The following is a 17,023-nucleotide window of genomic DNA, read 5'->3' as shown; positions in this document are numbered from 1 at the left end:
ATTGGAATTGTCTGCCCGGGGAGGTGGTGCAGTCGCCATCCCTGGATGTGTTTAGAAAAGGCCTGGATGTGGCACTCGGTGCCGTGGTTTAGTTCAAGTGTTAGGGCTGGGTTGGACTCCATGATCTTGAAGGTCTCTTCCAACCTGGTGATTCTGTGAAATATCAGCCCTTTTACCTGCCTTTTTTTTCTTTTTTTTTTTTTTAATCCCCTCAGTGTTGATATGAGGAAGATACTGAGCTTGTTTTCATGATCCAGTCCTGGCACATCTGAATTCTGACATGGTTCTGTTCACCAGAACTCCTTTGCTTGTCCTGCTGTCCACTCCTAAAACTCCTGATTTAAAAGTGAGAGCTTCTCCAAGTCAATCCAGCTCTACACATACAGAATCCAGCTCCTACCACGACATGGGAATGACACCAGGGCACCATGAGCAGCTCTGAAAGGGAGGAAAATGAGACAGGCTGTTCCCACAGCAGCACAGCTGAAACCTGGTAGGCTCTGAGAGGATTGCTTTTCTTTCCTTCATTCAACCAGCACCAAAAATTGGTCAGTGTGTGATGAGAGACCCTTTCTTGCTCCCTAGACAAAAGACCTACATTCCTTCTATGCTTACATTTTGATTTGCTTTCAAAGAATTTCTGCTGAACAATGAAGCTCAACTCTGAACTTTATTAAGATGTTTTGGATTCAGCCATCAGTCTGACATCTATGAGAGCCCTGGCAAGAATGAGTATAAAGCAATACAAATAAAAAGAGATTGAAGGCACTGAATTTGCCTGAATTCTCAGCAGAACTTAAAAAGCAGGATGTATTTGGGTATCATGGAAAACCTAATTTCCTACCATCCCATGCCATGAATTCATAATTTTAAAATAAACTATCGTAAGGTACAGATTAAAATATGCTTAAACAAATTATTTTTATGGGGTTTGTGTTCTGCAGTTTTGGCCTTGTACCAAATTTTCTCATTGTTTTACTTCAATTACTTCAGATGATTTTGAATTACTGCAGGAAGAAAATACTTGGAGATACACTTTACACTGGAAATAGGGGTGGGATTGCAGTTCAAACCCCCAGACTCAACTTCTGTTACAAGTTCTACTCGCTAATTTTTCTCTAATTTTGAACTTGGCTGATACCTTAGGTGAAGAACACACCAGTAATCTTCACTACATCTCCTGAGTAACATTATGTAATTATCCTCGTGCCTTAGACTATATTGCAAAATAAAATACTCAGAACAAAATTGTGCAATTATTACATTAAAAAAATAACAATTTTTTATGTATTAGAAATGTTTTAGGAGTTTTTTGTTTTTTTTTACCCTCATATTTATATTCAGGCAGAAAGTACCTGACTTTGATGCTTTGATTATTATTTTGAAAATAATAAATTCAGATACTGTAAAAAAAAAAGTCTACTGCCTTAACTGTGCTCCTGTATTTACTACTTCCAGAACAATGATAAAACAGGCAGCTTAAGCAGTTTTAAAAATTAACAACAGTATCACTATCTATGACTTTGTGACTGAATCTGGAAAATAAAATGCAGCTGGTGGGGTATTTCTGCCATTTGCACCCACAGGATCCATTTTGCATGTATTTATTTGAGTATGATTTGACATGAGTCTGCATCCAGCATGGTGAGCCTCTGCCATCAGTGGGTGTCACACCTGAGGTAATTTATTGCCATACAGAGGCTCTATAAAGAAACAGAAATGGATTGATTTGAATGAGGAAGGAAGGATGGAAAGAAAGATGTAAGGAAGGAATTTAGGCAGATTCCCCAGAGCAATTAATTAGAATTTTCCTCTTGATGTTTTATACATCTCTGGCTCAGGCAAACAGAGAAAGAGCAGAGATCTGCCAGAGATTGGTGATTTTTATAGAGAAATCTTAATCAATTTTAGAAAGAAATCACAGACATTTTGAATAAGATGATAAAATGGAAATAAATGGGAAATTAAGTACAAATGAATTTTTAAAATAAAATGTGTATATTTGCAGTGAAGCTGATTTCCACAAAAATCTTACCCAGGCTTCTGTCTCTAGAGAGTACAAAACCATGTGTACATGTGTGCACCTCCTCATAAAACAGCCAAATCATTTTTTTCTCATGATCTCAGATGCACTGAAACACAAAGTGACTCTAAAATGAGTATTTTTTTGGTGTTTTTTTGTTTTCCATTAGCTACATATTTAATATTTCATATAAATGTTGAGTTAATTTTCCTCAATTTATATTTCCTATACTTCCTTTCACTCAAGGACTCTCAGAGTATTTTGTGAACATAAATTAATCAAGCTTACAAACTTTCCCTAGTATTGAGAATTAGACCTGCCTTATTAACTACAAATAGAAGAATGGTATTAAAAATTACATGAATTACACCCACAGCTGCAAAATATAGAAAGTGTCAGTTCATTTTCCTCCACTCACATGCAACTGAGATTTAAACAGTGTTTCTTCTGCTCACTGAGTTAAACTTTGAGTGGGAGAATTAAAAATAAACAAACAATCCAGCTCTAATTTGTGCTGGCTCAAACTGTGGACCTGGCCTGTGTGCAGGGTTTGGGGTATTTCTGAATTGTGTTCCCAGAGGCTGCCTCAGAAAAACTTTGGTGAAATATCCAGGCCCCACCTGCACTGATTCCAGCCAAACACAATCACCAGCATTAGTCTGGTATCTTTTTGAATGTCCTGTTAACATCACAAATAAAGATGAGATCAAAAGACATTTCATCCCTACCTATCTGAACTTTTAAAAGGGTATCATGGAGTGTTCCAGCACACAGAGCAGCAGAAAAAACAACCCACTGCTCCCTGGGGACCCTTCTGCCCTTGGCAAAGTCATTTCTCCTCTTCTTGTTCTGTTTCTGTGAGTCACAGGGAATGGGAACACCCTTCCATTGGCAAAACACAAAAAAATCCTTGGTTCTCCAAAGAAAACCTTCAGTGCTACCTGCAAAACCTTGTTTTTCACATCAGAGCAGTGCCTTTCAGGGGACCTGATGGCTTCAAAGGACTTCCACCTGGGGTCAGGGGAATGTTGATTAGATAATTACCTCTGCTTTTCCTTTGGGAAACAAATAAATCCCCCATCCCCAGCTCCATCCTGGCTTTGAGCTAAAGGGGATGGCAAAAGCTACTAGGAAATAGTCTCGTTCCATACCACTGACCATAAAATCTGCCTTATTCTTGCCCAGCAGCTAAAAAAAAATTAAAAAATTAAAGAAAAAAATAAAAATTAAAACCTATACATGTATATTTTACCATGGATTCTCTCCAACTGCAACATCACAGGTCCAGAACCCTGGGAAGTTTAGAAAACCTTGCTGTGAGCAGTGAGACTGACTAATGGCCATGGTTAAACCATTACCCAGGGGCACCTGGAGCTGCTGGTGTCAGGGTGTGGAAGGTTCTCATTTTCTGAGCCTTCCCACATTTTAGGTGTGGATTGATGACTGACATACTCTGGAAACATTCTTTATGACAATGGTAATAAAAAAAGGAACAGATTTAAGATAAAGCAGAGCTATTATTCTAACTGCATATTTCTGAGGCTGTTACTATTTTTTGCTTCATTTTGTGGAGTGTATTTTCTTATTTTCACAGGTGTCAATCTTCATCTAAGAACTTCTATATTTGCTGGCAGGCAACTTTAATTCTCTTTTAATGACTTTTTCTCTTAGTGAATCAATACTTAATTTTAAAAGGTCTTCCTTACTTCCTAATAATCTCCTTTATTTTTCCTACTCAAAGGCACATTTAAAAGCAAATTCAATAGCTCAGCTATTTCAGAAGGATTATTACATTCCATATAGAATTATATGAAATATATATTATATTACATCTAGAATCATGGCTGTTGATTTTTCACTTTAGACTGTACTTCCCCTCTATTTTTATAGTCCTAATCTCTTCTATTCCACTGGTTAGTATTGAGCAACTCTGGATATTTGTTGTTCTTGGTTCACCCAGCAGTTTTTACCCAGCCAGTGTCTTTTTGTGTCTCCCCTTCCTCCCTTCCCCTAAATCTGTGGTTTCTCTCACCAAAGGCTCTGTTGATCCCAAGTTATGCAAAGAATAGCAGAGTCCATCTGTCATTTCTCAGTGTCATCAGAGCAGGATGAAACCCACTCTGCTGTACCCATTAATGCATATTTTTGATCTGACTTCACTATTGTGTGCCTCTTGTTCTGCTTTCTGTGCTATTTCTAAGGCTCCTTTCCCTCCAATCTACCATTAAACCCTACATTGTTTAAATGTTTTCTCTCCTTTTTTTCACACTGCATTTGTCATTTCACAAAGCTTCAGCTTTGCACTTAAAATGAAAAGCTGAGTGGAACTATGTCATAAAGAATTGGGATTTAATAAATAACTTGGTCTGCTGCAAACGGCTGCACTAAGAACTAATACACTGTGAATTTTAAGGTTTTATTTGATTTATACCAGTTCTTCCTATTTTTCCCTCCCTCCCTTGCAAATGCTTTATATGCAAGAAGACACAAATGTGAAGAAAAGCTATTTATAAAATAAAAAGATTTCAATATTATAAAGAAACTAAATTTCCAGAAGAGTGTTTTAATTCTGTCATCTGCTATAAAGATAAACATTCTGTAGCATTAGGAGACCTAAGATAAGCAATCAGAAATACAAGGGTGCAACTGAGTGAAAACCAGTGTGGTTACTCCATTTCCTAATGCACACAACTACTGCAGACAACAAAACCAAGACTATCCTAGAAATTAGTAATTTATTCAGTATCTTTCTCACTGAAACCACCCTCCATTTCGAAACAAAATATTAAGGTCTGTGAGAGGGTGTGAGGCCACTTAAAAATACTATTGTCGATCACCAACGAGATATTCCTGGCTTTCAGCAGCAATGGGCTCCCAACCCAAAACCTGCTCCAGTAACTTCCAGTTCCCACCTATCCTCTCACCCCCAGCCTCCTGAGAAAGATGTTTTGCTGCCCTGCAGATTTCTGGGTTGGTAAACTGAGCAAAATGAACATCAAACTCTTCTGATGGTTTGAAGGAATGTGAAAATTGGAAACCACACTTGAAGAAATTAAATTCCACCTGTAACACGTGTCCTGTACAGCTCAAAAATTGGGCAGCAGCATCTTTGGGTGAGATCAGAGCCACTTATTTGAGCAATCCTTTAGCCAGCAGGTGATTCTTGTGTCATAAACCATGTCTTACTGATAGCATCACTGAGTACATGAGTACGTAGGGGAAAGACTTTAACCCTTGTTAATTTATTTTAAATATGTTTTTAAGCTGTACAAATGAATTTTCAGATAAGGATCAGCCTTTCCACCTCCATCAGAAAAATAAAATCTACTTCATCCATAAATTCAAATTGTTTTCCTTCTTTATATAAAACTTACTAACAAAAATCTGTTCCCTTGGGAATAGTTCTAGAAGATTTCTGATAACAAACACAAGGGATGTTTCCTAGCTTTCCCTATTTAATTTTTAATATTCATACAAATTTCAACTCATCTTTCTCATTTTATCTCAACTGAAACAGAAGAGGTAGGTTACAGAAAGTTGTCTGGTGAAACCAAGATGATATCTGTAACTTAGAACCAAGATTGCCTTATTAAAAGAATAACAAAAGTAAATATTTCTTACTACCAGTGAGATATTTTACATCTACACATTAGGTATAAGAATTTTAGAAGACTGAAATTAGCCTCAACCCCCTGAAACCTCTTGCATACTCAGACACATGGAGCCTCTTCTCTGCACACATTCAAGATAAAAAAGTTGGCAAGAAAAAATAATATAGGAAAACTTGAAAAAATAGAAAAAAAAAAAGCAAAAATACTATTTAAGATTAAATTGGTGAACAGTTAGGTGCATAGATAATGATGGATCCAGGACTGTGAATCCTTCCTAACAAATTATCCACTTGTATTGTGAGCAGTCTCTACCCATCTCCTTTAAACTGAAATTAGTGGATTTTAGAAGAGCAGTTTTTGGAAGTCCTCTCAGATTACAGACAATACATTGCCATATCTCAAACTTACTATGCCATTAAACTCCACTACCACCATGGCACCTACGTATCCCCAGTGTTGGCTGGACTTGGGAAACCTGGACCTCTCCATGAAGTATTTTCATAATTCAAGTAATAATAATATTCAGCTTGCCTTGATTTTTTTCATTTTTTTTTTAAAAAAAAGAGCTAGTGGGGATTTGCAAAAGAATGTTTCTGCTTTGCTTTATTTTTCTTTGAACTTCAATTACGAAGGGAGACGCCCCTCCACACAAGCACACACATTTTTCACATCTTTTTGCATTCATTCAGCATTTGATTGAAGAGTTAATTCAGCTCCACTGAACAATGATAGATGTAATGAACAGAAAGGTCTTCCAATGTGAGAGATATTCTTCTCAATTCTTTCTGACAGGCAAGGGATGGTAAATAGACAAAACAGAGTCAAGCTAGGCAGCAAACTTGTAAAAAGAATGACTCTGGTAATGTACAAGGACAGCATGCACATCAATGAATACTTACATAAATGTCTGCACCATAAAATCCATCCTGGTATACAACACTGCAAGGATGCACACACAAAGAAAAACATCCATATTAGTGCATTTCCACATGCAAATGCCACCAACCCCTGCACAGCTGAGGTTAGTCTCTCACAAGAACAGAGGGGAGGGGGAAGGAAGGCACTCTTCACATTGGTTAAGGAGGTTGGTAGTAATTATCAGAAGTAAACCTGTACCAAATACATCATCTTATCGAGTATGCCAAATGCTTAGTCAAAGGAAGGCAAAGCATGGCAGGATTGGAAAAGACTTTTGATAAAGTTTAGGGGCTTCTTTCTTCCCCTATTTTTAGTTTTAAGAAACCACATTCTGACAGCATTTTTTGTTGGTTTTTTTTCCTATAAAAATTTTCAGTGGGACAATCCAACAGCCAGTTTCAATATCTTCAAAAATAGCTAAATCTTGAAGCACTGCTTTCTTGTCCTGCAACTATGCTGACCCTCTGACATAAAGGGTTACTTCTCATTACTCAGATGGCAAACAAAACACAGCCTAAGTTGCATTGGTGAGAGGAGTGGGTGAAATAATTACACTGGTGGTGTTCTACCCACTGGGTCAAATCTCAATATTCAGCCTACACACAGCTACTGCATTGTTGGCTTGATGTACATTACCAGTAGGGACAGCTGGCCTATTGAGAATTTCAGGGTGCTATTCCTATGAAAAAAAAAAAAATCAGCTTTGCCTACTTGAGCATTTTACAGCTTTGGCAAACACACCAGTGGTTCTGTGCTCCCCTGTTTTGGTTGGTTGGATACACTACTACTTCTCTCAAAAGGATCTGGTAATGCTGCTGTTACCAGTTCACCCAGAGATGGTCTCATTTCAGCTAAGATCAATCATCAGTGTAAACAGTGAAAGATTCTAAACCCTTCAGGATAAATGACACAGTTTGACAAAGACAGCTTAAATGATTACACTAAATAAAACTGGAACTGCGCAACAGTGGCCTAACAATTACACCCATTAGGTCATTCCTGCAATTTTACATCCATTTGGCAGTTCTGCAACTTGAAACGTTTATTTCCAATATTAGAACCAACCCAAGCTGTTTCAAGAGCTAAATATAAGAGCTAATAAAACAATAGGGTTTTTTGCAACAATATATTTAATTTAGGAATACTATTGTCTAGGAATAATAGTTATTACTAAGTTGCTAGCCTAAGCCATTTTTCAATTCCAACAAGATTTTTCATGCCAGAAATAAAACTGATCTATGGAGGTCAATGACCAAACCCCACAGAGCTGAGCTGGTGTGTGTCTAAGTCAGAATCACTTGTGAAAATCATAAATATGCACACATGCACACAGCAACATGGGTAAAACCACACTGATGAGAAAAGCTTGCTATGGAATAATAACGGGTGAAAACTCAGCTCCACTTAAATCAGAGTGTCTGCTATTTGTTTCTGTAGGGTCAGACCTTTACTCACATATTTATCTATTTATTATGTCTGCAGAGCAAAATTTGAAAAAGCTGGTCTACACTGGCAGCTTTCTACTTACACTGCAGTGTACCTTCATTTTGGTTTTGGTTTGGATACTCTGATTATTTTAAAACACTCCATGATTTTCTTTACCTGTTTGCACGTAAGAAATAAAGCATTCCACACGACTGTGAGGTAGGAGCACACAATCATGGACAGCATGGAAGGACTTGGATGAGATGACACACAAGACTGAGTTTAGCAGAGATGAGGGCCCCACAGCCCAACCCTCAGGTCCTCACATCCCTGTGCCACTCCTGCTGGAGATGGGGGAGTTGAGGAAGGTGGTTTAGGTCCTACCTCTGTTTATAACCATCTAACTGCACTTCAATGGGAAATTAAAATCATTTTTCAAGTCAAATCTGTTTTGCCCATGATGGCAACTGGCACGAGATGTCCCTGTCTTTATTTCAACCCCAGAGTTTTTCCATCCTCCTTTCTCCCCGTTCTCCCAAGAGGGGGAAGGAGGACACAGCTGGCTGAGGGTCTGGCAGCCAGCCCAGGCCAGCCCATCACTGTACCTTCAACCATCCCACTCTCAACTGCTATTAAACATTGCTATTCAGAAAATAATGCTTTTGAGTGAGCAGGTGTCAGAAAGGGAAGCTTTTTTCTTCCTCCTCTTGGTGATCTGTGGATACACAGCAAAGATGAATAGGGGCTGGTAAATTTTTCATTCCTAAGTGCAGCTGGTTGTAATCTTGGACAGGTTCATTCATCCACCCCAGTCTTCCTTCCAGTCACGTACAGACAGAAACTTACTTTGAGTTCTAAATGAAACCACTTCATATACACTATGCTGAAAAATGTACCCATCACTAAAATGAGACATATATGCATAACTCCATCATTAGACATGGCCAATATTAAGATGAAGTGACAGAATCAGGAAAATGGGTATAACAGTCCCAAGCAGGACTTGCACTACAAAAAAAATTAAAAATCAGCTGATTTTATCTTATTTCTTCCCCATGATCTTGTATTATGACAGTGATATTAAATAAAAACCCTTCTGCTTCTCCTGAAGTTTGAGGAAAAGTAATTCTTCACTTTTCCATAGATTTTTCAGAGGATGTTTGCTCTATTCAGAGTCCTTGTCATTTGTTGATTCCTGATTTCATCTTACCAGTAGAGTAAGCACCCTTCAGCAGAAGTACAAAGTGCAAACCACCAAGAACTAAGTTTTTCTCTCCTTTAGTATATAAGTTTCCAAGGGTTTGTTTTCTTTTTTGCTAATATAGTTTAATTTGCTTGGTTTATCACTCTTTTTTCTCTCTCTGAGGCACTATGCAGAAAACAAAGTGGATGTCTTGAGGCTGGGAAGGGACTGAAGGCATCACACAGGGACCCATCTTACAACAGCTCCTTTTACACCTTATATTAAAAAAAATTATCTTGGTAGACAGGTAGGTCTTGTGCTCCTTGTAAAACAACACAGGATTTCCAAGTAGCCACGTTACTGAAATCTGAATTACTTTACCCAAGGAATGGATGTGTTAATGCACTTCCTAGAGGCATTAAAAATAACAGGTTTTTTCAGTTGTATTTTATTATTTTATTGTGCTAAGGAAAACTCAGAGATGTGAGAAATCTTGATTTAATAAGAAAATATGCATCTAAATAATATCATGTGGCAATCATTTCCTGAAATTTTTATCTAAATAGGAAACTCTCTCCCCATCAAGTATTATACCTCTGACTTTCATGGGTTTGGCTCCTTTATTTTGGTCTCTGTGTCTTATAATCATTTTTTGTAACTATATTAACACAAACTCTTTCCTAGTTTAGATTCCACCTTTATAATATCTTGGAAGAACTACATCTGTCTTCATTATCATTTTTTTTTGTCCTCATCTTTCGAAAGGATTGAGCTGAATAATCTATCAATGACATAAAAAGACAATCCTTGATTGCACAGACCTTAGCTGAGCATCCACAGCTCTCAGGCACACACGGGCAGCACACCCAGCCTCAGCCTCATCCACAGAGGGGGATTCACAGGAACAGATGGACATCACACCCTCATTCTGATGCCTTAAGTTTTAGCTTTTATATTTTTCAGATCCTGTAGTGCATTAGTGTGGAACTCTGAACTCCATGCAGTGTTAGCAAGCTCTCTTCACATTTTGGTCAGACAAAACAATCCTTCCAGGCCTGAGAACGCAGGTCACCATCACAGGCCCCAAAAGGTACAAACAAAAGTGAATCAGGGAGGAGAAGCAAACTGGGGGAATGTCACTTCATTACCTGCAGCTGTAATTGGACAATTAACCTCTGATATGCAAATGGACTAAACAGATCTGTCTGAAAAACTCATGAGCCTCATCCATGTTGTGTGCAGCCTCCGTGAGGTTTTGCACTGCCCAAAGAGTATCTGTCAGAGGCCTTTGATAAATACCTCCTTTATTCCATTCCCAGCATCAATTCCCTTCCTTGGCACAGCAATGCTCACCATCACCTCTCCAGCACAAGTACAAGAAAGCAGCTGAGGAACAACAATTCTGTTTTCTGATTGCTGGGAGGGTCACCCTCACTGTCCTGCACTGCCAGCTCTTGGTCTGGAAATCACCTTTAATGGGAACCCTTTATCTAAGGCCTTCATGAGGCAAATGATGGAAGAGATGCAGCTACAGCCTTATTTAAACCAAAGACAGAATTAAAGCAACACTTTTCCATAGTCTAATAACAGAGTTTTAAGTGCTGTAAACATAGAACTGAAACTCTTTAAGAGGCAGTTTCAACTTTTTAGAATGTTCTCTAATTCCAGTTTCAACAATTTGTGCTATGGACAAGTTACATTATCTGCTTTGTAATATTGATGAGAGCATTGCTGCAGAAAACAAAGCTGGCAGACATAAATCAATATATGCTGGCAAAAACCATTTTTTTGTTCCAACAGTTGCACTTATACACAGAGTCCAAAGTAAAAGTAAGTTTACGTGAGCCCAAGGAAATTTAGTGGGAAAAACTCAACAACCAGAGAAGATGTAGTAGCTCATACTAATCTTAAATTTAGAATTCAGAATAAGGGTTAGAAAATAAAGCTGTATTTTCATTTTGAATCAGTTAGCAAGTAGCACTTGAGAATGTTTATTTTAACAAGAGGAGCAGTTTCTGAATGGTCTCTGATATTTCTCCTCCACACTCCCCGCAAATTCACAATTCTATTTAGGGTTGGGTTTGGGGTTTTTTTAAACTGTTCTTTTCAAAGAGAAAAAAGCATATTGCTCTCCCCTGCTTTCCCAGGAAAGACAGCAGAGGAGGAGATACAGACTGAAAGCTAATTCTCTGTTAGCTTCATCAGAACTGAAAGCAGCAGAGAGGAAATGTGAAGACAAAGTCATCACACACTAAACTTGTGAAGAATTTGAAGCAAAGGATGCTGAAACAGAAAGGCTTCTCATTAGTATTGCTACTCCTGCTATCTACTACTGCTCTACTACCAGATATACTGTGACACTGGGTTTTCTTGACAACAGATTAAAGATCCCTTATTTCCCTCTCCTGCTGTACCATTTTGAGGTTAAGCTCACCATGCAGTGCAGACTTCCAAACCCTAAATTTCAGTGATCAGTATTCTCACACAAACCAAATTTTACTCCCCCTTTCCATGTCAGGGGGTTTATGATATTATACATTAATTGTCTAGTTATAAGCAAACTGAAATTCTCATATTTCATCAGAGATGATGCCACAGATGCTAAAAGTGAAATACTTTCCATGAGCTAATAAACAAGTTGCTATCTCAAGGAATAGTGAAATGTCTCTCTCAGAAGTGAAGGATCCATTAATTCCTGGGGTAGCACCACGTATCTCAAGAACAGTAATTCCATTTTTAAAGACACATTTTAAAGCACATGTGCTGTTCTTTGGTTTATAAGAAAATAATGGCCTTAAATATGGTTATACCCAGCAATTTCCCTGGGACTTAGCAAAGCCAGCCTGCTGCTCCCCAGTAAGTGGGAGGCACAGCAAAAGACACCTTTCAATAGGAATCACCATAACTCACCCTGCCTTATGACCACAAGATCTAGAGGGAGATCAAGATCTAAGGTTAATGAAATAAAAGAAAAGAAAAGAAGGTAATTGTAATCTTCAGCTTTATACTTTGCAACTACATGTAAGTTCTTTCTTGAAAGGAAATATTTTTCTAACTAAACACTGCTGGATTTTAATAAATTTAAATTTAATTTTATAGTATATTAAATATACTATATTTATATATAGTAAATATATAGTAAATATAAACTATGTAAGTAATTATATAGCAAATTTATTATTAAATTTGTGTCTGTCATTATAGAAAATGTGTCTTTTTTTTTTTTTTTCTTAATGACTGAAAATACTTAAGTATGAAACTGTTTGTTTGGCTGATAGGCTGGGCTCCTTCCTTGAGTGTAAAATAAGAAATTGCTACTAAATTAATTGCAAAACAGCAATCAAAACTAACTCCATTTTTCTTAACAACAAATTATATTCCAAGTTGTTTTCTTCCTTCTCTAAGCTGACTCATTCTCTGTGATCTCTTTATAATAATTTTCTCAGTAATTTTCTTGAGTTCTATTCATGTTGTGACCAAAAACAACATTCTCATAATTAATTTCCATTAATTAAGGATTTTTTTTCTGATGGAAATTAATTATTTCTTCTTTGATGGGTCACAGGATAGAATAGGTGAGCAGAGAAGAAAGAATCACACAGAAATTCTTTGTTACACTCTTGTATCAGTGAAGATACCAACATGAGATACAATATGCCAGGCCAAAGAAATTATGGGAAAATAAAGCTTTATTACCCCAGCTATGGATCAGTGCAACAGAGATATGTATAACTTCTGTACTGACCCATGAATTACAAAATGGGAAATTCAGAAAGCAGGGCCTTACTTTAAAGCACAGGTGAATGGAGAAAATTAAATATCTGAACTAAGGTCTACACAATTTAAGACAGAGCTTGGTAATTGAAAACTTTTGCAGTGTCAGATGATGTTTTCTGGCAAGGTGAGCCCTAGATAAGCAAGGGTTCCTCTCAGACAGCTGGAAGCCATCAGAGCAAGGAATGATGGCACCTGTGACCAGTGCAATGCACAAAGCCAGATTTGGCAGGAGCAGGAAGGGAATGAGCTTCAGCCAGGCTGTGAAACCACCCTGCAGAGGAGTGGGAGTGCTGAGCTGCCCTCCTGGAAACCAGGAGCTGGAGCACTGCTGCACCTGGCTGCAAAACCTCTGCACTGACTGGCAACAGCAGTTCTCTGTGCTTACACATCTAACTTACTGCTAAAGAGGGTGGCAATCAGCAGTACAATTACATGAGCTACACTTGGAAATGGAGCTCTTGCTGCTGAGTCAGTGCACTAATTATAATAATGTGTATACCACACACGTATACACAGAGCACCCACGTGTGGCCTCCTAAATTAAGGCAAATTTAAGTTTCTTGCTAGTCAGAAAGTATTTGCTCATTTTGGAAATACTAACCAAAAAGCGCTGTCCAATTCAAAAACTATCACATACAGCTGGTAATTGTTTCTGTATATACCTTTAGGACTTTGTATTTAACTAAGGTGTGATGTTAATCACATCATGAAACTGAGTGGCCCACCTTGTTATCTCAATCATATTGCACTCTAGGTTCAAATTCAATAATTTTTTTTCAAACAAGGTAGAGATGGAGACTCCACTTTCTTTAGATGCAGTATCTATTTGGTAGCTGAGGAATTCTGATTGAAACCTGAATGCAGGGCATTCTGAATTTGTTTCCATCTTTGCCATGTACGAATGCCTGGACTCACTCTAACTGGGAGTATGACAACAGAGGGATAAATTTGGTAGAACACCATCAAAAAAGTGTCTTCCTCCAGTACTGGTAATACTGTTTTGCTTAATAAACTACAGAAAACACTCAAATAAATCAATGGAATACACTTTTACAAAATAACCCTGATTCTGTGGCATCAATTTTACATTAGTTTTTAGAATATCTTCTTTGAGATAAAAACTGCCCAATGGGATGGAATGGTCAAACTGCCAAAATAAATATATCCCTGAAAAGTCAGCCCAAAGGCTGACCAAGGAGATTAGCAAATTTGTCTGAAAAATGATGCTCCTTTTGGCTTTATGGAAGCAAGGTTTACTGAGAAACTGTGGGAAGCAGCGCAGGGCACCCACCACCTCCTGGAATGGAGCAGGGGACAGGGGTTGTGCTGGCAGCTCCTGCATGGGGGGACATCCCCAGTGGGAGCCAAGGAGCTGCTGAACAGGATTTCAGTGAGGGCAGGGAGAAAGAGAGAGAAAAAGAGAGATCACCTTCTCTCACTGCCCATGCCAACCCTTCCTGACCCCTTCCCAGAAAGCTCCAGCAGCTCTACAGAGAGGCAGTGGCAAATCAAGTTTTTTATGACAAAATAACACTCTGGCCTAGGATCTCCCAAGTTTCCTAATTTTCCAGATTTCCCAGATTTTTAACAGCTGAAAATCTTTTGCTAATGTTGTTAAGGGTTTTTAATATTACCTGTCACACACAAAGCCTTTCTGTGTCAGGCTTTGCAGATCTACAGGAGAAATTGTTTATTCTTTCATTCCCCCAAAAATATAGATAAACCCCAAACAATCTTCTGAAATAAAGAAGATTATAGGGTTTCTATAAATTAATACTATAAATCCCTCTACTTTGTTCGTTAGTTTACTATTTAGTTTTAGTAAATACTGACAGCATAATCTTGAGGCATTATTACACAAAACCCACAGTTCTGAGAGGAGCACCCCAAATTTCGACCATAGCAAAGATGGCAACTAGAAAAACTAAGCAAGCTGCAATAAAAAAAAAACAACATATATATATATGCATTAAAAAAAAATACTGCACTAAGCCTTCAGATGCAGAGACAACTTTCAGCAGGCGATTTGAAGAAAAAGAAGTTAACTCGATCCAACCTCCTTAATAACCAGATGTTTGCAATCATCAAAAATATACCTTTAGCCGAAACAATCTCCCTGTTCCGGAGCCTTCCGTTTGCGGGAGCATTTACATAACAATATGTGACATCTGAAATGCTTAAGGCCACCAAGCATGGCAGTACAAATCACAGTCATTTTTCAAGGCGCTGTGCGAGGCGCGGGTGCCGGGCAGGCACGACCCGCATGCGGCAGGGCTGGGAACGGAGCCCAGGCTCCCGGGATGGATCCATGCGGAGCCAGAGGAGAGGGAAGCAGAGCTCCTTACCCGCCGTAGGCTGGGATGGGAGGAGGGGGAGCCGCTGCTCGGAACGTGTTGTACACCGTGCGACCTCGGCCTCGTAGGTGCGCACCCCGGTACGCGGCAGCTGCGGTGGCGGCAGGGTAGGGAAATCCTGGCACTGCGGAGGGGAGGAAAAACAGCGATTAGTGTGTAATGTCCACGCTCTGGAGTAAACAGTGAGGTTGTGATGGTGGAAAAGCTGGCCTGTAGCTGGACCAGGGAGTCGCCAGAGGGTTTTTTAAGTGATGTTTTCACGGCAATCTCTGTGCACAAAGAGGGAATTTGGATGGGAGCGGCACGGGCGGCTGTGAGCTCCCCAGCACACTGCTGAGGAGAGCGCTGCCCGCTGCAGACAACACTGCTACCGGGACACTCCCCAGCTCCGAGTTCAGCCTCAAATTTATAATGTCAGAGATATTTACATCACATTATTGGATCTGTCTTCTAAAGTCAGCCCTGTTTTGAGTGGGGGTGAGACATTAGAGACTCAGGTGACCTCAAGTCATCTAAATTACCCAGTGACTTTGCCAATTGAACAGAGCTTTGCTTTTCTTCCAGAGCTGAGTATTGACCAGCTCTTAACTGTGTAATAATGAAAGAGATTTTCCTCTTTTCTCATTTTTTTGGGGGTTGCACCATGTATAGAACTGTACTTTTGAGTCCCTCAAAGGCAAGAGTTATATACCTCAGGATTACATCTGAATCCACACAATATACAGACCAAACAGAAATAACTTAATCATATAACAAAAAAAAAACCAAACAACTCAGACATTTCTATATTGTTATTGGAATTGTGAAAATTAATTACCATTCCATTTGAGACTTAAAATATTTTAATCAGAAATTGAACAGTAATACAATATTAGAGGCTTTCCTTCTGTAAAACTTCTCTTGATAACTTTTTAATTGAAAAAATAATAATAAACCCCCAGAACAACTCACAAAATTTCCCACTTTGCTTTCTCTGCCAGTTTTTTAAGCAGTGTTTCATTACTTCATTTCTCCTTTGTACATATATTGAGTGTCAATGTTAGAACATGTATTTCATGAATGAATTAATCAGTGAGAAAGATGAAATCAAACCCAGCTCTGTCGGCAGTCAGGTTACATCAGATGTGCTTCACTGTGTTGAATTTTTTTCTTTTTCATATGTAAATAAAGAAATAAAACAAATATTGCTTAACAAAACCGTAATAAAAAGCAAGCAAATGGAAATACTGATGTATAAAAAATTTCAAATCTGAAATAGGAATTTCAATCCTCAATTAGCATCAAATTTTAAAAGAAGCCTTGAATTTGAGAAAAAGAAAAAATTCACAACTTTAGGCCTTGCTATCTGAACATATGAAGGCAAATACTGTAATTATGGTGATTTCTCTATTACTGCTTTACTGCTGTGGCTTAGGGGATTTTCTAGGTCCTTCTCTCTGACAGAAAGGTTACACAGTAATTCTGCAAAGGTTTACATGCCTGTGATACAACACAAACCAACCTTATGGCAATGTAAATAAATTAGAACTGTCTTAGAAAGTGAAAATACCATATTTTATAAGGACTATAAAAGGAATGTGTCAGAATCAGAAAGAAGAACATGCAGAACTCGATATTCTCTTGATAACTTTGCAAGCAACTGCATTTAAGAAGTCTTAAGGTAATTTCTTTTAAAGGAAAAACAACATACACATCTTATATGTGAAATATGGATTCTGTAAGTACTTTTGCA

At 38.3% G+C, this 17,023-nt stretch overlaps 1 protein-coding gene across 13 annotated transcripts in view; it reads right to left on the bottom strand.

Annotated features, from left to right (window-relative positions):
* The window catches only part of RBFOX1 (RNA binding fox-1 homolog 1), a 1,108,850-nt gene that overhangs the window by 32,511 nt on the left and 1,059,316 nt on the right, over positions 1-17,023 (bottom strand). For all 13 annotated transcript variants that reach the window (XM_033517815.1, XM_033517813.1, XM_033517814.1 and 10 more), the window contains 2 exons: positions 15,283-15,415; positions 6,534-6,573 (listed from right to left, as the gene is read on the bottom strand). In XM_033517815.1, the coding sequence (XP_033373706.1) occupies positions 6,534-6,573; positions 15,283-15,415 (173 nt within the window). The remainder of the gene's footprint in view (positions 1-6,533; positions 6,574-15,282; positions 15,416-17,023) is intronic.

Source organism: Parus major, chromosome 14, assembly GCF_001522545.3.
Source record: "Parus major isolate Abel chromosome 14, Parus_major1.1, whole genome shotgun sequence".
Taxonomy (NCBI): Eukaryota; Metazoa; Chordata; class Aves; order Passeriformes; family Paridae; genus Parus; species Parus major.
The sequence above is the reverse complement of the archived record's forward strand: the minus strand, read 5'-3'. Positions and strand labels throughout refer to the sequence as shown.